This window comes from Epinephelus lanceolatus, chromosome 8 (assembly GCF_041903045.1).
Source record: "Epinephelus lanceolatus isolate andai-2023 chromosome 8, ASM4190304v1, whole genome shotgun sequence".
NCBI classification, from domain to species: domain Eukaryota; kingdom Metazoa; phylum Chordata; class Actinopteri; order Perciformes; family Serranidae; genus Epinephelus; species Epinephelus lanceolatus.
In genome coordinates, this window is record NC_135741.1 from 1,018,091 (window position 1) to 1,039,114 (window position 21,024).

At 43.1% G+C, this 21,024-nt stretch overlaps 1 protein-coding gene across 1 annotated transcript in view; it reads left to right on the forward strand.

The window, feature by feature from the left end:
* plxna3 (plexin A3) overlaps positions 1-16,801 on the forward strand; it is a 167,343-nt gene extending 150,542 nt beyond the window's left edge. The window contains exons 24-38 of the mRNA XM_033629559.2: positions 1,737-1,971; positions 2,130-2,272; positions 4,273-4,428; positions 5,176-5,276; positions 5,482-5,548; positions 6,277-6,423; positions 9,061-9,220; positions 11,321-11,424; positions 12,017-12,113; positions 12,227-12,304; positions 13,954-14,066; positions 14,965-15,134; positions 15,225-15,437; positions 16,215-16,365; positions 16,668-16,801. Of these exons, the coding sequence (XP_033485450.2) occupies positions 1,737-1,971; positions 2,130-2,272; positions 4,273-4,428; positions 5,176-5,276; positions 5,482-5,548; positions 6,277-6,423; positions 9,061-9,220; positions 11,321-11,424; positions 12,017-12,113; positions 12,227-12,304; positions 13,954-14,066; positions 14,965-15,134; positions 15,225-15,437; positions 16,215-16,365; positions 16,668-16,763 (2,031 nt within the window). The 3' untranslated portion in view covers positions 16,764-16,801. The remainder of the gene's footprint in view (positions 1-1,736; positions 1,972-2,129; positions 2,273-4,272; positions 4,429-5,175; positions 5,277-5,481; positions 5,549-6,276; positions 6,424-9,060; positions 9,221-11,320; positions 11,425-12,016; positions 12,114-12,226; positions 12,305-13,953; positions 14,067-14,964; positions 15,135-15,224; positions 15,438-16,214; positions 16,366-16,667) is intronic.
* Positions 16,802-21,024: the final 4,223 nt, after the last annotated feature.

Here is a 21,024-nt window from a genome sequence, read left to right on the forward strand (position 1 = left end):
ACAAGCTGATGAGAGTTCATCATCATCTTCATCATTTATTCATCAGATTGTTGGTATGAGCCTTCGTCTGTTTTTATAATCGATGTTTATCACCTGTAAGAGGAAACGCTTTCATCAAACATTCATACAGCAGATAATTAATACACATATCACTGTGTGTGTGTGTGTGTGTGTGTGTGTGTGTGTGTGTTGATAATGAGACCAAACATGGAGGGTAAAATGAAGTTTGGGGCGTCGTGTGATCAGGATCCTTCTTGGCGACTTTCTCTGTAGCTTCTTGACAGGGCGTGTCACTGATCAGCTCCTGCAGCCAGCTCTGGGATGTTTGCCGGAGAATGAGTCGAGGTCAAACCTGGCGGAGTCATACAACCACGGCGCGATTATTCTAGTTTATATGTGAAATCAACTCATCCACAGATCCAGGCAGTAGCAAACCAACAATCCATTTTCATCTGCTCATGTGGGGCCGGGTCGCAGGCCGACAGCAGGCTCCTTCTCCTCAGCAACACCTTCCCGCACCTCCTGGGGGGAAAGTCAGCACCTTCAAATCTGAGGTCATGGTTTTCTGCTGGAAAAAGGTGGATTGCGCCCCCTGGGTTGGGAGAGAGTTACTGCCCCAAGAGAAAGAGTTCAAGTATTTCAGGGTCTTGTTCACAGTGAGGGTAGAATGGAGTGTGAGATGGATTAAAGGTTTGGTGTGGCGTCTGCAGTGATGTAGGCGCTGCGCCGGTCCGTCGTGGTTCAGAGGGAGCTGAGCTGGAAGGCGAAGCTTTCCGTTTCCTGGTCCACCTGCATCCCAACCCTCACCTATGGTCATGAGCTCTGGGTAGTGACTGAAAGAATGAGGTCACAGATACAAGCGTGTGAAATGAGTTTCCTCTGTAGGGTGTCTGGGCTCAGCCTTAGAGATAGGGGGAGGAGTCAGACATCTGGAGGGAGCTCGGAGTAGAGCTGCTGCTCCTTCATGTTGAGGTGGTTCAACATCTGATCAGGATCCTCCTGGTCCAGCTGGTAGGAGGCAAACCACCTACAGGTCTGAAAACAAGGGTCTCATGGACCACATGGCAGAAACCAGGAGCTGGTTCAGAGGAACACCTGACCTGAACAAGAGTGCCGTTTTGTTATGTCATCACATCTGTTGCTCTGTCCGTCAGCTGTGAACAACTGAAGCTGTCAGAGACCACAGACTTTGAATCACAGCTGAGGCTGATGGTTACAGTTCTCCCACTTGGCTGCTTGATGAAGTGAATGTGGCATCGACACTTCATACGTTACCACATCATTAGAAACACACAGTAGTGTATCAACGTCCGCAGGATCAACAGCCTGACTGTCTTCAGTCAGTCGACACCACAGGAGTCGACATGACATCTCCTCTTAGTATCGACTCTCAGTTGTCAGTGAAACTATATTATTGGCGACGCCCACTCAGAATAATAAGAATAATAAGAATAACAATAATAGAAATCAGAACAATACAGTTTATATCTCCTCACACACAAAGAGGAAACAATTCACATTTTAGCTTGAACTCAAACCACTGATTTTCTGTTTCTACCATCAAGAATCAAGTCAGGATCACCTGAAGATGAAAACATGTTGAGATCAACATCTGAAATATCTGAGGAAAATAGTGTCAGAAAAATCCAGAATGAAATTAAACTGTACAAGAAGTGTTTGATATTTATTCCAGTGCAGCCGTGATGTTAACGTAACACTGTTGTCTCTGTCTGTAGATCCTAGTCGGAGGTCTGGAGTACTCCCCGGGCACGCTCCATATCTACTCTGACAGCGCCCTAACGCTGCCCGCCATCATCGGCATCGGAGCGGGTGGAGGCGTGCTGCTCATCGCCATCATCGCCGTGCTGATCGCCTACAAGAGGAAGACTCGTGACGCCGACCGGACGCTGAAACGCCTCCAGCTGCAGATGGACAACCTGGAGAGCCGGGTGGCGCTGGAGTGCAAGGAGGGTACGTTGTGTGGTGTGAGGCGGGTGTGAAGTCCAGGTCGTCCTGTACGAAGACTTTCAGCCAGTGTTCGAGTGTTTCTACGATTTTATCACAAACAGCAGGAAGAAACGACTCAGAGTGTAACGTACAGTAACAAACCATCGTCTTCCTCCCTGCAGCCTTCGCAGAGCTGCAGACAGACATCCAGGAACTGACCAACGACATGGACGGAGTGAAGATTCCCTTCCTGGAGTATCGGACCTACACCATGAGAGTCATGTTTCCTGGAATAGAAGAACACCCGGTCCTCAAAGAGCTCGACGTACGTACCAACAACACACACACACACAAATATGACTTCATTACTTGTATCCACAGAACAAACATGGGGAAATATTACAGAAATAGTCTGAGCTGCTTTAAAACTGTCTGTGTAGAGAACAACCCTCCACAGTCTCCGCAGCGTCTGGGCCTCCATGCAGCTTTAATTAAGCGGACCCAGCAGGAAGCTCTGAGCCGCCGAGCCTCTGTTCTCTGCAGCCACAGCCATGAATTAGATTTTCTCAGTTCCTAATAAGTAGGTGTGGAAGCAGATCGGTCTCTGGGCGGAAGGATTTCCATGAATTTGATGAGAAATGGCAGAAAAGTTTCTTTATCTCCGTCTCTGTTCTCAGAGGGACGACGGGAGCTCCAGAGGGTTTCTGTCTTCTTAATCCAGAGTCAATCTTTATAATTATTTCAAAAGGACGTCTTGTTTCTTTCTGCATATTTTAATCTTTGTCCTGGATTCAGATTTATTGAGCTGTCTTTGAAAATTAGGGCGTGGCAGTTTAACAACGTGTACAGGGAGATGGTGCCAGAGATGCACACTGTATCTGTCAGTAATGTCTAAACGTATTTAATAATTATAGTTAGTTCTGGTTATTTTTAGCCTTTATTTGTCAACATTTGGCCAAATAGTCTTCATTCCAGATAATGTGGATTATTTATCAGCAGTTCCTGTTTGCAGTGTGCCCACAGATATACAGACTGTCACTGGATCACTTACATGAAGATTATCAAGCGAGTCCAGCAGGCATTGTACGTGGATATACGGACGTTTATTCACATTTAAATCACACTGAATTTAATGTGTTTCATGTCTGTGTGTTCAGATCTGACCAAGTTTTAATTCTGAGAAGGAGTGCGATTTTTGAGTCAAATGAGGAAACATTTGTGTCTGCTCAGGGGCTTTTTGTTTGTTTGTTTGTTTGTTTTTTGACCCTCCCTGAAGCTCCAGATATTTATCCTAATTCTCCCTGAGTGACTGGAGGAAAACCCATGACCCTCCCTCCTCCATAAATGAGTTATTAGATTTTTTAAAACTTACCCTTTGATGTTTGAAAGTTAAAAGTTGAAGATGAAATCCTGGAGTCTTGTCATGCAGACATCACACATGATGTGTCTCAGGAATTTTAAAATCGAGCCATAATTTCTGTTTTTACAGTTTCTGGCTGGTAAATGATGAAATTTTGGTGATTTTTAAAGAACGTGAAGAAATGTTCTCTTTAAAATGTGTGGTGAAACACAAAGTACAGCCAATTAAATTTGTATGCCCCTCCTTGTAGCCAAAATAAGAAGCACTAGAGCACTCGGAGAGCGCAGACCTCCATCAAGCAGCTCGGATTTCCCGCCATTTTATTATTCTATCCACTCCGCTTCATCCGATCACCACCAAAAATTTACCATCTGTTCCTTGTCTCATTATCAACCTTTCCTGAAACTTTCATCAAAATCCGTTCAGAACTTTTCGAGTTATTTTGCAGACAAACAGACAAACGCCGGCGAAAACATAACCTCCTTGGTGGAGGTTATAAGGTGCCCCCTGTATATACTGTATATATATCAAAACCCATTCGGAGAACTTGGCAACCAATTCTTGACCTTTGGTTGATTGTAGTGTTGTGACGATGTTCATCTGCAGAGCGTCGTTATTACTCAGATTATAAAATGTCAAACCTTTTCAATACAGGCAGCTCCATGCTGATGCCAGGTGGGCCCTTCTGTTTGTCTCTGTGTCTGTTGAATCCTTGAATTAAAAATGAACTGAACCTGTTTGTCACTTTGAGGCTCCATGTTTCACGAGAGCTGACAGAGTATCTGGTGTAAATTCAGCAGCTTCATGGAGTCTGTTTAGTTTGGTGACAGTGAGTTTGAATAAAACATTGTTGATGTTATATTAACGTGCTGCAGCAGTCAGACGCTCGCCGTCAGGACGGGTCCAGTGAGATCTCTCAGCTATTATCAGACAGTGACTGTTGGCTGTGTGTCTCTGTGTTTCAGTCTCCAGCTAACGTGGAGAAAGCTCTGCGTCTCTTCAGTCAGTTACTCAACAACAAGATGTTCCTGTTGACCTTCATTCACACTCTGGAGGCTCAGAGGTCGTTCTCCATGAGAGACCGAGGCAACGTGGCCTCGCTGCTGATGGCGGCTCTGCAGGTACGTTCCTCCTAACGATCTGTGAGTCTGATTAATGAAGGTTAGAACGCTGATGAAGATGTGTATCATTATTAATGCTGACTGATGAGACGACCTGTGGCTGCGAACAGCTGCTTGTACCTGCAAAATACTTTTTAAAAGAAGGTTAACAAAAATTCACAGATGTAAACAACTGATTCTTTATTCCATGTTGTGTTTGTGTTAATTACTGTTAAAGACTGGTTAATATGTGTTTAATAAGGTGTAATAACTGTTAATAGGTGTTTACTAGGTGGTTACTATTGTTAATAACTGGTTAATAGTTGTTTAATAGATGTGTTGTTGGTATTAATTGTTAAACAGATGTTTTAAGTGTTAATAACCAGTTAATAGATGTTTTGTTAGTGAATAACTAGTTATTAACTTACTTTGCATGTGTTAATAACTGTTAATAACTGGGTACTAGATGTTTTGTTGGTGGTAATAACTATCAATAATTGGTTAATAGTTGTTTTGCATGTGTTAATAACTGCTAATAACTGGGTAATAGTGTTTATTAGTTGTTGCGTTGGTTTTAGTTACAGGCTAATTGTTGTTAAATATATGTTGTAGGTGTTGATAACTGTAAGGTGTATATGGAGAATGTGTATGTGTTTAAAACTTTAACTGGTTAATAACTGGTTAACAGATGTTCTGTAGGAGTTATTATCAGTCTGTTGTTGGTAAACAACAGATAAACAGTTACTGATCTTATTGTTTGTCTCTCAGGGTCGTATGGAATACGCTACAGTCGTGTTAAAACAGCTGCTGGCCGACCTGATCGAGAAAAACCTGGAGAACAGAAACCATCCCAAACTACTGCTGAGGAGGTCAGTACACCATGCTCAACCTTTGACCTTTAACCTTTAACCTCTGACCCCAGACTAACTGTGACAGTACAGACGTTTATTATCTGTTAGAATCTAAAATGTATTTCCTGATTTATTTATCACCTTTGAGAGGAGAATATTCTGGATTATCGATGAACCAGAGCATCAGACGTGACCTTTGACCTCTGTGTGTGTGTTTTGTTAGGACGGAGTCAGTAGCTGAGAAGATGCTGACGAACTGGTTCACCTTCCTGCTGCATCGATTCCTCAAGGTAAACTCTCATCTCCTCTTTTGTTCACTTCAGGACCACGGACGTCTCTCAGCCTTGCAGCAAATGTTTCCCAGTGGCCGCTGGTGGTACTGCAGCGAAAAAATTCCCCTGCGGCCCAAAAATAATTTTCCCACAGACCACGGTTACAAAAGAGCCGTCTGAAGTGTTGACGCCGCCGGCTGTAAACAAGCTCAGTTATGACTCTTTGTATTCTGAATTTTTGCTCCATGGAGGTTTTATATTTGTGAAACTTTCCCCGAGCCAAAAAAAGCGATTTAAAATCTGTGATGTCATCACAATATAAAGTCTGTGAGGTGAGTTGGAACTTGTGGGCGGAGCCAGCGGGAGAAACAGTACTGCACATATTCAGTTGGTCACATACTGCGGAAGTAAACCAGGAAGTTAGAAAATATTTTTTGTTGTGCGCGGCAGGTGAGGAACTCTGTTGGGATGAAGAGGCGCCATCTTGTGTCCAGCATCTAGTTAGTATTAAAATCTCTGGTTCATGTCTTCCTTTTTTTCCCTCGTCTCCCTGATTGACCTTGTTAAGCTCTTCCTCTTCAGTCTGACCGTGACCAATCAGATCAGAGCTGCAGATGATTTATTCATAGGAAGTGAAGGGGATTGGTTAAATCCTGCGGTTTTCAGGATTAAACTGTGGTAATGAAGGAATTCAGACCTGACGCTGTCTGTCTGTCTGTCTGTCTCTCTGTCTGTCTGTCTGTCAGGAGTGTGCCGGCGAGCCTCTCTTCATGCTCTACTGTGCCATAAAGCAACAGATGGAGAAAGGACCGATCGACGCCATCACCGGAGAGGCGCGCTACTCTCTGAGTGAAGACAAGCTCATCAGACAGCAGATCGACTACAAGCAGCTGGTAACACACACACACACACACACACACACACACACACATTTTTATTACAACTTAAATCTTTCTGTAGTAGTTTTGTCTGTGGTTTCTATCAGTGATAAAAACATGACACAGTTCATATGTGAGCTGTGTGAAAGTGGTGACGTCAGTGAGTCGGAAACAAACAGACATGTTTAAAACACTGATTTGAAAAATGAAGACGAGCAGTGACATCATGACGTCATGACTCTGTGTTCCAGCTGTGACCTGCAGCTGGATTCACTGTAGCTGTGTTCACACCACAGATTTGGGCTTGTTTTCAGAGAGGTGAACACACACAGTCAGAATCAACTTTATTGACTTTATTGTCAGTATACAAGTCAAACTGTGTCTGTAAACATCAGCACCAAGACATAAACAGAATAGTTCATGTAATAGATTACCCTGTGTACACACAGTAGGCAGTTATCTACAGCACATACATGTGCACGTCTGTATCCAGAGTGCTGACAGTGAAGTCAGAGGTTATTTAACATAAACAAAGTGATTATTATTTCTAGGCTTGGCCGATATGTGTTTTGTTCTGTCCTCACACCCTCCTGAACTTTCACTGAGATGCAGCAGTCTTGGTCCAATTATTTTGGCAAATCTCTATAAACAGACATCTACTTATAAATGCAGGTAAAATAAAACAAAAAAAAAACTAAAACATTAACAAATCCCTGAAAACATGACGATAAAATTTTCAGAAAAAAATAAAATAAAATGTCAGGAAAATATTAATAAGATGACCATAAAATGTTAATAAAATGTCCGAAAATCTTATTAAAATATCGGTAAAAATGTTAAAAAACACCTGAAAAAATATTGATAAAAATTCCAAAACAACAGTATTAAAATGTCTGAAAATATATTACTCATGTGGCGGGAAAAAGTATAAGATGACAGAAAAAAATGTATCAATAAGATATCAGAAAAAACGTTGTTAAGATTTCCAAAAAAATGTTAATAAAATGTCCAAAAAAATGTTGATAAAAATTCAGAAAAAAATATCAATAAAATATCAGGAAAATGTTATTACTTTACTGAAAAAAAAGTCAATAAAATGTCCAAAAAATATTAATAAGATGACCATAAAATGTTAATAAAATGTCCGAAAATATTATTAAAATATCGGTAAAAATGTTAAAAACCACCTGAAAAAATATTGATAAAAATTCCAAAACAACAGCATTAAAATGTCCGAAAAGATATTACTCATGTGGCGGGAAAAAGTATAAGATGTCAGAAAAATATATATCAATAAAATATCAGACAAAAATGTTGTTAAGATTTAAAAAAAAAAATAATAAAATGTCCAAAAAAAATATTGATAAAAATTCAGAAAAAATAGCATTATAATGTTTAAAGAATGTCAACAAAAAAAAATTAACGAAATCATCATCAGACACGTACCAGTGGAGTCTGAGATTGCATTTCAGCCAATGTGCTTCCATGTCTCCAAACGTTTTACCTGCTGTTCAAACACGATTGGTCAACACTACTCAGATGAGAAATGCGAACGCTTCTGTTACCAAAATCTTGTCTCGTCGCCACCTCCCATGTTTACAGGGATTAGGAATACCGTATATGACAGTGTATATGTGACCACGCCACCAGCTCAGCTGTCATCAGTAGAGACTGCCCTCTGGTGGCGCCTGATGTTCACTGCATACAATTCATTCTCGATACAGCATCTCCGTATGAGTTTAACAGGAAGAGGAGCGAGGATTTATAAACATCTCGTATACTGCAACACAGTGACGCTGCCGGGCCGAGCTACTTCCTGTGTTTATATACGTGTTGCTGAAACATCAGTTTAGGAGATAAAACATTATGAGGAAATTATTATTTGATGTTTTTTCAGTTGTTGGTGGGCAGTCTGTGGAGGTGTTGGTTTGTGTGTGTGTACAACATCTCAAAGTGCTGAGGGTGATTCGTCAATACACTCTGAGCCAATCACATCGCTGCTCTCACAGCTGAGCCAGTCACAGTCGAGCATGACGACCACAGCTGAACAGATGACTGAGGTTCTTGAGGACGTGAACACACAGCGGAGGCAGATGGTGTTTAACTGTTTATCAGACGAAACAAACAAATAATAATAAACAACAGTTTACATGATGTCATCGATCAGACTCTACTCATCATCATTCTACTGTCTTTAATGTCGTTAACGATGACATCATATCGTTAAATGTGACACGGCGGCCATCGCGCCGTGATGAAACACCGATCTGTTTATTATTCATCAGGTGGACGTCTCCATGGAAACAACATGAGACGCTGTTCATGTGGACGCTTCTGCTGATGAATGTGGTCGTTATTATTGGTTATTGATAACGAACGTCTGACTGTGTGTTTGTATGCAAATTAATGTTTGTGTTCCAGTGTGTGCGCAGGAGATGTGTTTTTCCTTTGTGTGTGTGTGTGTGTGTGTGTGTGTGTGTGTGGTATCCAGTTCAACAGCCGGTCGATAATGATGTTTTCCTCACTGCGACAACAATGTGGCAAACACACACACACACACACACACACACACACACACACACACAGTGTAATGAAGTTTAGACAGATGACTCAATCCTAACCTGTCTGTCTCTCTGTCCGTCTGTCTCTCAGACTCTGATGTGTATCCCTCCGGAGGGCGAGGCGGGGACGGAGGTGCCGGTGAAGGTGTTGAACTGCGACACGGTGACTCAGGTCAAAGACAAACTGCTGGACGCCGTTTATAAAGGAATCCCGTTCTCACAGAGACCTCAGGCCGACGACATGGACCTCGGTAACTGTTCACATCACGGACACACACCAACAGCACTTCCGTCCGTCTGTCATCACCGTCTGTTGTCCTGTCTGTCTCTCAGCTCCTGGCAGAGCTGTGGTGATTTGTGGTGTATGCCGGTTCGGTTGGGTGTGTGTGTTCAAACCAGTTGAAGCAGCGTTTGTCATGATGACATGACACACTGGCAAATTAAAGCAAAGCCTGCATCATCAACCTTTGCTGACACTGTCATTAAATCCAACGTGTACAGTGTTAGGAAAGAGCAATATGACGACATGACCATCCACAACTTTCACTGTGGGAACACAAACTATGAACTGACCTGACTGGTGGAAACAGGGTTTATGTTCAGCTGCTGAGTCAGTGGGACACCTAGTAAAATCCAGTATGCTGGTCCAGTTCAGTGTTTGGTTCACTATCAAACCAGTTTTCACACCGGCCTGACTCCGGCTCTGAGCCCACTGGTTCCTACTGAAGATCTTTAGTGCGATCAGTGATTTCCTCAAACAGCTGTTCTCTGTACTTTTTATCAAACAGGAGGAAACAGTGATTTTGTCGGGGACTATTTTCAGCGGGGGATTAATCCACAGTTGGTGCTTTAAAAAAAAGAAAAAAAAGGCTCATAGCTCAACATGTCATGCCTTTCTGTTTATAAAACTAAAGTTTGGATCATTTTTAAGATGTAACGTTAAAAACAAATCTCAGGACGAGGACACGATGAAGACCTGAACACAAGCTGCTTCAGAGAGTCTGAACTCTGCTCAACATGAAAAGTAACCAACAACCAGGAAGCTGAGAGCTCAGTGTCCAAGCAACAGGAAGAAGAAACAGTGTTCACTGTTTGGGTTAACTGTGTAGGTTGTGATTTGTTCTGGACTGTTGTTAACGCTTTGAATATAATGTAAGATATCCATAAAATATGTCAGTTAGTCAGAGGTCATGAGTCTCTGAAGGAAAAAGGTTTGGACCCACTGATCTCCTGAGTGTTAAGGCCCTGACACACCAAGCTGACGGTCATCCGTCAACCAAAGTCGGGCCGTCGGTGAGCGTCTGTCGGCCTAGTTTTTGCAGTGTGTCCCGCACCGTCAGCACTTTGGCATCGGCGGCTTTTCGGCCAATTAAGCATGTTGAATCGGCGGCGGAGCTTGTTGGCGAGAGAGATCACTCTGATTGGCTGTTCAGGTTTTATTTCCTCGCCCCTGTAGCGAGTGAATCTGCCTGTAGTGAAACCGGGGCTAACCGGTGCTTCCTCCTCAGGCTCCACTTCACTCAGCTGCCCCACAGACCCGCTGCTTCTTCACACTTTAACCTGAATAACAAACCGGAGCTAGCTGGGAGCGGCTAGCGGAGCGTTAGCCGCAGCATGACCGGAGGGAAGCACAGCCAGTTAGCCTCCGCTAGTCTCTGAGCTAGCCCCGGCTCTCCGTTTGGATCCAACCGGAGCACCGAGCCCTGGTTTGTTATTCAGGTTAAAGTGGGAAGAAGCAGCGGGTTTATCGGGCAGCTGAGTGAAGTGGAGCCTGCGGAGGAAACACCGGGACCGTCTGGATGTAATAGTCCGTGGAGGTGCTGCGGTGCTCGGCTGCACAGATAGGAAACCCCTCGGCTGACAGGATGTACCACTCTCTCACTCCGCTCTCTCTCACGCAGGCGCAGAACGTACGTGCTACTTGGCCGTCGGATGTAGTCCGTGTAGTGTGTTCAAATGCAACTGACACAGGGCGACGTGAGGCGACGTAGACGACGCAACAGTTGGCTTTCGTCACCGCTAGTTCTTTGATGTTGGTTTGGTGTGTGCGCACCTTTAGTGTCAGCAGGACGGAATGTGAGATAAACTATAGTGTGTGTGTGTGTCGATTGTGATGAAGGACAATGTCACCAGTGACACAGTGCGGATCACTGATGGGTTATTAATGGTTTACTTTATATATTCTACATGTTACGCTGCATCATTTTCTGCTTTTTGCGCTTGCAGAGAAAAACCAAATTGAATTTTGTCGTCACAGTACTTTGTGTAGATTTATATGAAGAAATAAATGATGTAATGTGTCACGTGACGTCATGTGATGACACGCTGTCTGTTTGTGTTTGTGCTGTCAGAGTGGCGTCAGGGCCGACTGACCAGGATCATCCTGCAGGACGAAGACGTGACCACCAAGATCGAGAGCGACTGGAAGAGACTCAACACACTGGCGCACTACCAGGTACACACACACACACACACACACACACACACACACACACTGTGACATCATCTGATTGTATAGAACTTGTGTGTGAAGGATCCATGTTTTCACAGACATGGATGTTGTTGTTGTTTCTGTGTGTGTGTGTTGTATTTTCAGGATCCTTTGTGTGTTTGAGCACAAAAACTATTTCACTGATAAAAACATCAGTTCTAAAAGCTCACAGAAAATAAAGTTGGATTAATGAATAAAAAGCAAAGAACATTTTCTCGTGACGAGGTGAAACTTTGCTCACAGTGTGAGTGAAGTAATGTTGAGGATTTCTGTTCTCCATAAGGACTCCATCAGCACGATGGTGAAACACAGTATTTAAATGCAGATTAAAAGCTTAAAGCTGAATGTTTGTGGTGTTAAATGGCGACTGTGAAGCAGCCGCAGCCTCGCGCTCAGTCCTGCTCCTTTATCAGGCTCTGCAGTGACACGTGTGGAGAGTGAATCCAGATTGTGGGCGAGATAAGAATCGACCGAGTTAGCTGACTGAATGGATAATTAGTCAGCTGATTGACAGAGCGATTGGCCCATTGACTGATGTGTCGCTGTGTGTTGCTAGGTAACGGACGGCTCTCTGGTGGCGCTGGTCCAGAAGCAGGTTTCTGCTTACAACATTGCCAACTCCTTCACCTTCACCAGATCTCTGAGCAGATACGGTACAGCACACACACACACACACACACACACACACACACACACACACACGCATATTAAGTCGCAGCTGATCACTGATCAGATAACTGATTTCATTCTCACTGTGTGTCTGCAGAGTCGTTACTTCGGACGTCCAGCAGTCCTGACAGTCTGAGATCCAGAGCTCCAATGATCACCCCGGACCAGGAGACAGGTACTGCAGCAGAGACAGAAGTAGTGGATTACATAGATTTGAATACCATGTTCTGCATGTCTGCAGGTTTTTCTCACATCACAAAACAACACATCATGATTTAGACGTCTGTCACACTCAGTTTAATCTTTCTGCCAGAATAGTGATGGATATACTTCAGAAAGATCTGTCCTACTGTCTCAGTGTTTAACCCACAACCCTGCAGATCGTCACATCCTCTGGTGTTCACTCAGGGATGTACTTTATATTCTTTAAAGCAGGGGTGTCAAACATATGGCCTGTGGGCCAGAACCAGCCACTCACTGACTTTGCTCAGTGTAAAAATTGCAGAGAAGTAATACGCTCTGATATTCCTCTTTGTCCAAATGAACCAGCTCATGTTTCTTCTCAGATGAAGTGTGTTTGGTGTGCTGTGCTCACCGCAGCTCTCAGTGCTCAAGGAATATTATGTTCAACACCACTGACAAACTCATGATGGTGAAAAATAGACAACTAAGATCAGAGAAGATAAATGAATTGTTGGCAGCTTTGAGGAAACACAAGTCTGGTTTTAGTTTTAGTTGAGAGATCAGCAGTGCACCTGTGAAAGTTACATTAATGCATACATGCTAACGAAATAGCACCAGCACCAAAGCTCTGAGGGTCAGTCTGCTGAATAACACACACTTCCTTCACCTGAGCCTGTTCATCACGTGGTTTGTAAATGGATAGTTGATGAATTGTTTCCAGGATGTGAGCTACGTGTTTGTTCTTTACACTAAAAGAGAAGGAAACATTTGAGGACTTTGTTATTTACAGGTCATAATGCAGTGGTTTTACTGGAGATCAAACTGGGCTGTATGTGGCCCATGAACTCAGATGAGTTTGACACCCCTGGTTTAAAGCACTGATATTCAACTTGTGGCCCGTGAGCCAGATCTGGTCCACGACAGGGTGCAGACCATTTTATAATCCACAATGAAAATAACTCGATTCACACTGAAATATTTTGGTTCCAGAGCGCATAAAAACCCATCAAATGAGCTTTCTACCATTGTTTGCCCCGTTAAAGGGTTTTTTGGGAGTTTATCCTGATCAGCTGTGAGGGTCCTAAGGACAGAGGGATGTTGTATGCTGTGAAGTCTCTGAGACAAATTGTGATTTGTGATATTGGGCTTTATAAATAAAACTGATATTGAAATCAAATTGAAATGCCTATCTGTGCAGCCCTGTGAGGCATGCTGTGTGATTGGGCTACAGTGAACTTTGACTTGACTAATGTGTACAACACCTTGGGTATGAAATGTGCAGCATAAATAAATTTGAACTTTTTTATTAAAAGATACAAAAAACAATCTGCCAAGGGAGGATGAACTGTGGCTTGATAATAATAATAATAATAATAGTAATTTAGATGTCAAAATATTACACATACACTGCTCATCTTTTCACTGCGTTTTATTCTGAAAAATAAAGAATACATTTTTGGTGTCACCTGCTGCCCGTCCACGTGGAGGTCATTTTACCCATCAGTTTATATACATATACACATACACATACCTGTTGCCAAGGTGCACCTGGTGCTGGACTCTGAGTTGAGAATCCCTGGTTTACAGTATACTGTGTGTACTGTACTGACTGTGTGTGTGTGTGTGTGTGTGTGTTTTCAGGGACTAAACTGTGGCACCTGGTGAAGAATCACGAGCACAGTGATCAGAGAGAAGGAGACAGAGGCAGCAAGATGGTCTCTGAGATCTACCTGACCAGACTGCTGGCTACCAAGGTAATAAACACACCAGTGACACGTCATCATCTGCACCCTCCTCATTTCATGTCTTCTCTCATGTTAACTCTCAGAGACAAATAAAACACAGACAGCAGTATCAGAGGCAGTGTAATGGCAGATAACGTACCTGCACACACTGCAGTCTAACTTCCATCTGCCACAGGATTATATTTCATATTATATTTTTTTCTAATATTTTAATTCCTGCAGTATTTTATGTCTTAGATTCTTTACTTGTGTAATTATCTTTTTATACATATTGTATGAGCATTGTTGGAGGAGCCTGAGAAGCAAATGGCTGCTCCTCTCTAACTGTTGTGAACGTGACAAATGAAGCCTTCAAACTAATGTCAAAGAAAAGAGACGAGCTGATGGAGCACGTTGAAAATGTTTTCTAAAACAGCTTTATAATTCCAAGACATCAGCGACGTGCAGACGAGACAAACTAAAACTAATAAACCAAAAACAGCTGGAGTTTCTTTTGAGCTGTGAGTCAGCAGACAAATTCAGTGTTTTTGTTGCTAACAGGTTAAAGCTAACATCTTAGATTTTAACAATAACACACCAAGATGGCGGCCATCAATTCCAGTGGAGTTGCTTGCCTGGCGCATACGTCATGAAAGTTTTCTAGCCTCTGGGTTTACATCGTGGTATGCAGCCCTCTGAATATGTACTGTAGTGTTTCTCCTGCTGGCCCCGCCCACAAGTTCCCGCTCAGCTCGTAGACTTTACATTTTGACGACCAGTGATGGTCAAAGTCACACGTTACAGTAATATATATCATTTTAGCAGTAACAAAGTATTATAAAGCGTTACCAACACTTTTAGACATCGACATTTATTTTGTACTTACTTCATTCTACTGAATCCCACGTTTTGTTCCTCCCACCACCAGGGGACGCTGCAGAAGTTTGTGGACGACCTGTTTGAGACTGTGTTTAGCACCGCCCACCGAGGCTCTGCTCTCCCATTGGCTATCAAATACATGTTTGACTTCCTGGACGAACAGGCGGACAAACGACAGATCAGCGACCCAGATGTCCGACACACCTGGAAGAGCAACTGGTGAGAGGAAATCAACAGACGGTAAAGACTTTTCTGACGAGACTAAAGCAGTTTAGATTTAATGGATCTGTCCTCTGTGCGTGTCCGCAGCCTTCCTCTCAGGTTCTGGGTGAACGTCATCAAGAATCCTCAGTTTGTGTTCGATATCCACAAAAGCAGCATCACCGACGCTTGTCTGTCCGTCGTCGCTCAGACCTTCATGGACTCCTGCTCGACGTCTGAACACCGGCTCGGCAAAGACTCTCCGTCCAACAAGCTGCTCTACGCTAAAGACATCCCCAACTACAAGAGCTGGGTGGAGAGGTAGCTAACATCCTAACTAGCTAAAATACTGCAAAATATAACCACAAGAGCTGGTTGGAGAGGCAGCTAACATGCTAACTAGCTAAAATACTGCAAAATATAACCACAAGAGAGGTAGCTAACCTGTTAATCAGCTAATATTCTGCAACACACAATGTAATAACTTGTTTGATAGGTAGCTAACAGGCTTAACTGGCTAATTGTCTGTAATATTCAATATAAGAACTGGTTGGAGAGGTAGCTAACATGCTAATCAGTTAATGTTCTGTAACACACAGCATAAGAACTGGATTGAGACGTAGCTAACATGCTAACCAGTTAATAATTCACAACAACAAGAGTTGGGTGGAGAGGTAGCTAACATGCTAACACACCATTAGCTATCCTTTACGTTACTCTTGAACCACTTATGTGGGACGCGCGCTTTGATCTACCTCAACAAACTGCTATTTAAAATATCCTAAATGTAATTAAATGGAAAAAACAAATCAGTAGAAAGTTCTGATTAGTGAAACAACTTATTAACAGAAGTGTTGAGACAGTTGCTTTAATCAAATAATGTTTAGCTGTAATGTTGTACAACATAAATCATATTAATTAGTGTTGAGGACTAATAAGGCAGCTGCCAAAATAAAAGAGTACACACTTAGTAAGTGCAGATTGAGATCATTATCTGAGCAAATTAACCTTAAAGCAATGCATTAGTTTGTTGATATAATTAGTAAAGTCTTAAGTTATACAACTGTGTGTGTGTGTGTGTGTGTGTGTGTCCTGCAGGTACTACAGGGACATTGCGAAGATGCCCAGCATCAGTGATCAGGACATGGACGCCTACCTGGTGGAGCAGTCCCGTCTGCATGGCACCGAGTTCAACACGCTGAGCGCGCTCAGCGAGCTCTACTTCTACATCAACAAGTACAAGGAAGAGGTGAGGGGGAGGGGATTCATCTTTTGATGACATCACAGTTGTTAGGTTGCGCAGCAGTCATCAGTGTCAGTGTTTAGTTAGTCACTGTGTTTCAGGTATTCGGTACTGCTATCGGCCAAAGTCTCACCTGACACTACGTAGGCAGTAACCACTGACAAGTGCAGCTAGGGTCCCTTTACAGTTTTAGAACAGACGGCAGGAGTATTATTTTCGACAACTTAAGTTATACCCTAATTTTCATTATAGGTACTTTTATGACTTTGATTATGTTTTTGACTTTGGTCTTTCCTCCATCTCTGCAGATCCTGACGGCGTTGGACCGGGATGGGTACTGTCGCAAACACAAACTGAGGCACAAACTGGAGCAAGCCATCAACCTGATGTCTGGAAGCAGCTGAGAGGAGGGGAGGGATGAATGGACTGATGGACTGATGGATGGATGGATGGGGGGGGGGGTGGGGAAGAAGAATGGGGGAGGGGGAAGTGAAGGCATTTTGTTTTTCTGAACTGTTTAAACAGTCAGCTGAAATCCTCAGCGTTGGACCGAACTGACAGCCACAGCTCCGGCCCTTGAGCAATCAATCCATCAGCAATTTATCTGTCAATTGATTGATTGATTGTTTTGAAGACTGATTAACTGGATGGCTGGGACCCCAACTACCTCCGATTGTTGGGTTTTGGGGCAGAAAATCAGTTTCCAAACCGATTTGGATTCATTTACAACGTGACTTCAAGGTGGACTGGAGTCATTTTGGGGCAAAAAAACAAACCTTCTAGATGCATCTGTCAGTTTGGATTTCGGATTTAAATTCACTGCAGGTGTGAGCAGGGATCAAAGCAAGGGGAGCGTGACTGTGGAAAGACCTGACTAAAGACTGAGTCAGGTTAAACCAAACAATGGATGTGACATGAGGACAAATCGACCTGACTTCAGGATTCCCAGGCTGGTTGGGAACTTTCTAGACGCTGGGTTGAAGAGCAGAAGGTCAAGTCAAGTTTCTGGACTTCACCATGAAAGGCTTGTTCTGGCCTGAAGGATCAAGAGACTAAGCTCATGGTCAGAGGGTCACAGTAAAACCACAACAGGTCTGACCTTACCTGAAGAGCCTCATCATAGTCTAGATGAATCCGGGCTAAATATCAGAAGGACAAGTCAAGGCTTACCACAGAAGTTTGAAGCCTTTAAACTGATGTCGTTATTTTGGGCCATTTATCCTCACCTTGAATCCTTGACATTGTATGAAAGGATCCTGATCTACTGTAAGAAGTTCAGGTCAAGCTTTAAGGAAGGAAGCAACAGACTTGTTGGCAGAGGACTTGAGAGGTTGCTTCAAGCTTTAACGAAGGAGAATGAAGCAAATAAATGATGTCCCAAAAAACTGATGACTTGACCTTACCTTGAAATCTCTGCTTAGTCTTGGAAGATGTGGAATCCAGGTGGAAAATAACAGGAAATCATCTTTGGAGAGAAGGAAGTAAGGACTCTATGAGCCGAGACAATTTGACTTGACCTCGGACTGTTCGGCCAAGCCTCGTCAGGTTCTAGAAGTTTCTAAGTTGCTGTATAACCACTCAATGTTTTTCTCTGGACAATCACTCTGTACCACAGCACACTGAGCCCGATGCCTACCGACCGACCAGTACCTGTGTCCATAAACCCGTCCTCTCCTTCTGCCATCTTCTTTTCCTTTCCTTCCATCTTCAACTCCTCGATATTTCACCTCCTACTTTGCATTTCACTTTTCATCTCCTTCTCTATCTTCCCCTTTCCTCTGCATCTTTACCAGTTTCCTCTTTCACCCAACTTTTTATTCCTCCTCCCCCTCGACCCCACTCCGTCATTGGTCAGTCATGCTGGCCTCTGGTCATCCTATTGGCCAGGAAGACTCTTTAGTAATGTACTGCCCGACCAATCAAGACTGTGGAATTCGCCAGAATCATGAATAATTATACAGAAATTAATCCAGAATTACGTTTGAATACATTCCAGCACAGGCACACAGGCAAGGTCTGTAAATAAGCAGGTTGACTCGTTAATTTCTCAGAAGTGAAGAACTTCGGAAAATGGACTGACTGGCATTTTTCAGGACCAGAGCGACGTGGAAAATGGAGTTCTGGATTCAGCACCAGTCAGTAAACCCGATGCTGGTTGGTGAAGATCGCTTTATTGTCGGACCTTGCACATACACCCACATACAGCCATGCTTTACAGCGCCATGCTAACCGTGCCCAGGGGGAAATACTGTGCAGAGCTACAAGCCCAGTGCCATGTAAAGACCGGACCGGATCACGTCAGAACTGGACCGGACTCGGACCAAACCCGGATCAAAAACAACCTGGAATGGAGTTTTAGCCGGACCGGACTCAAGAACTTTTAAGACTTGTGGCCATAATTGTAAACAACAAAAAAAAGAAAGATAATAATAATAATGATGATGATAAAGTATAAAAGTTAAAAAAAAGAATACAAAAAGAAAGGAAAAAAGAAATATTGAAATGTTAACATGTAATAAGAACTTTGTGGATTTGACAGTATGGATTTTAAGGAGCTGAACTTGTATAAAGCTGAACATTATGCTACATCAGAGTCTGGAGGAAGACAGAGAGCCAGGAGACAGGGCGATGGCTCAGACCGAGACAGAGCCGACACCATCCTCGCACCATCGGACCAGACCGGACTGATCCAGATCAAACTGGATTTAATGGGACTGAATTAATCTGTTCTGAACCTGAAGGAGCTGAACTGAATATCTGCTCTGAACGTTGAAGATGGAAACTAATCGGACTTTTTGGTACTTTTTTTGCCAAACTGGACGTTTGTTTGAACAGAACAGATCAGGAGGGAGTTTATCGGGTGGCCTGGAGGTTTCGGTGGCGTTTGCAGGGGTTAAATTGTTGCATGTGTAGCCTCGGATGGGGTCTTTGTTTGATGAGCTCTTGTACATCCTAACGAAGAATGAGGATGCTTTCACATGTCGGCTCAGTCTCAATCCTACAACCAATCACCTTAAAACTTGAATACCTGATTCTTTTTTCTGCAGACGGAGGAGTCGTACTTCAGTCCACCTGGATGCTCCGCCACACCTGCGTCCAGCCATGCTGGTAAACAAATGTACAGAGTTCAGACCAACCTAAACTTTTTGAGACTGAACCGAGTGTGAAACGCTCTCATTCTCTGTATGAACAATGGTTAAATGTTGGATGAAGGACTTAAGAACATGGCAACGCTGCACCCCTCACCCCCCATACACCTCTTCTTTCTGTGGTCGAACATTTTCACTTTGCACAACTGGATCTTCTTTAGAGTTTGTCTCAATTTAAGTTCATCGATGATATCTGACCTTTTGAAACATAGACTGTCTATAAAGATGGACGACGTGTCTCCACTTTGTCCCACTGTACATAAATGAAGCCAAAATGTCCAGGATACAACCGTCATGTGGAGTCTGTGATGTAACGATCTCCACAGTATCAAGTTCCCCCCCGTACGCTCATCCAACCGATCAGGAGCAGCATTGTTGATCATGAGCACACTGATTGGCTCACACAGCCGTCAATCATGATGTAAAATCCCCTTTTAAAGCATCAAGTAACGAATTAAAACCAAACTGATCAGAAACACTTGAACAAACATCAGTGTGATAAGAATCCCTAAAATGACAGAAACCATCTTTGAGAAATATTTATTTGAGGTGTACTTTGAGTTTCTACTCATATCCCATCCACTAATATGGAGGGGGCGGGGCTTATGACCTATACTGCAGCCAGCCACCAGGGGCCGATCCAGATGTTTTGGCTTCACTTTTGGGGAGCTGTCCTGTCGTCCATCTATATATCGGTCTATGTTTTCAAGGCACACAAAAACTAGTTTGTGCTCAGCAGTTTAGAGTCCCCACACGTCTTTATATTTCTTTAACACATTTTCTTCACTAAATCTCATGAGCATTAAATCAGGGCAGTAATTGATGCGAGCAGATGAGCCTGCTAACAAGGTCTTCATTTTTGCTTTATTTGACCAGGATGATCTGGACGAGCAGGCGAAAAATCAGAATCTGTGCAAACTGAAACACAAATAATTGAATAGTTTACTGGTCTGTTTGCACAGTTTTTGAATCTGAATTTGTTTTTTATTTTCATGTATTTCATGATATGATTTTCCTTTGTAGAAATGTAAAATGAAACCACATCAAGTTAATTTGTTGTTTGAGACTCGTCCGGCGTGATGTGTGAAAATGTTCCACCACAGCTGAAGCGTCTCTCTTTTGGCTCTCTGCGATGCCATAAAGCTGCAAAGCACCTTTTTTATTTTCTTGCTGTTGTTTCACTGTCGTTTGAATCTTTGGGGCCAAAAGGACCCGAGTGGAGAGGAAGAGGAGGAAGAGGGGGAGGAAGGGTCCTGATAAAAGACTGCCTTTTAGATGATTAATTATAGAACAGGGAGGGAAGCCACTACCATACCAATACCACTGTTCATCCAACCTGTGTGTGTGTGTGTGTGTGTGTGTGTGTGTGTGTGTGTGTGTTGCCCTGCCTCTGCTGCTGCTGCCGCAGTGGAAACTCAACCGTTAAATCACTGATCGTATCTGCAGCTCAATTAAAAATCTTTTTCTTTACAGTTGCACCGTTTAAATCAGCTGATCGGTATCGTCAGTGCCTCTG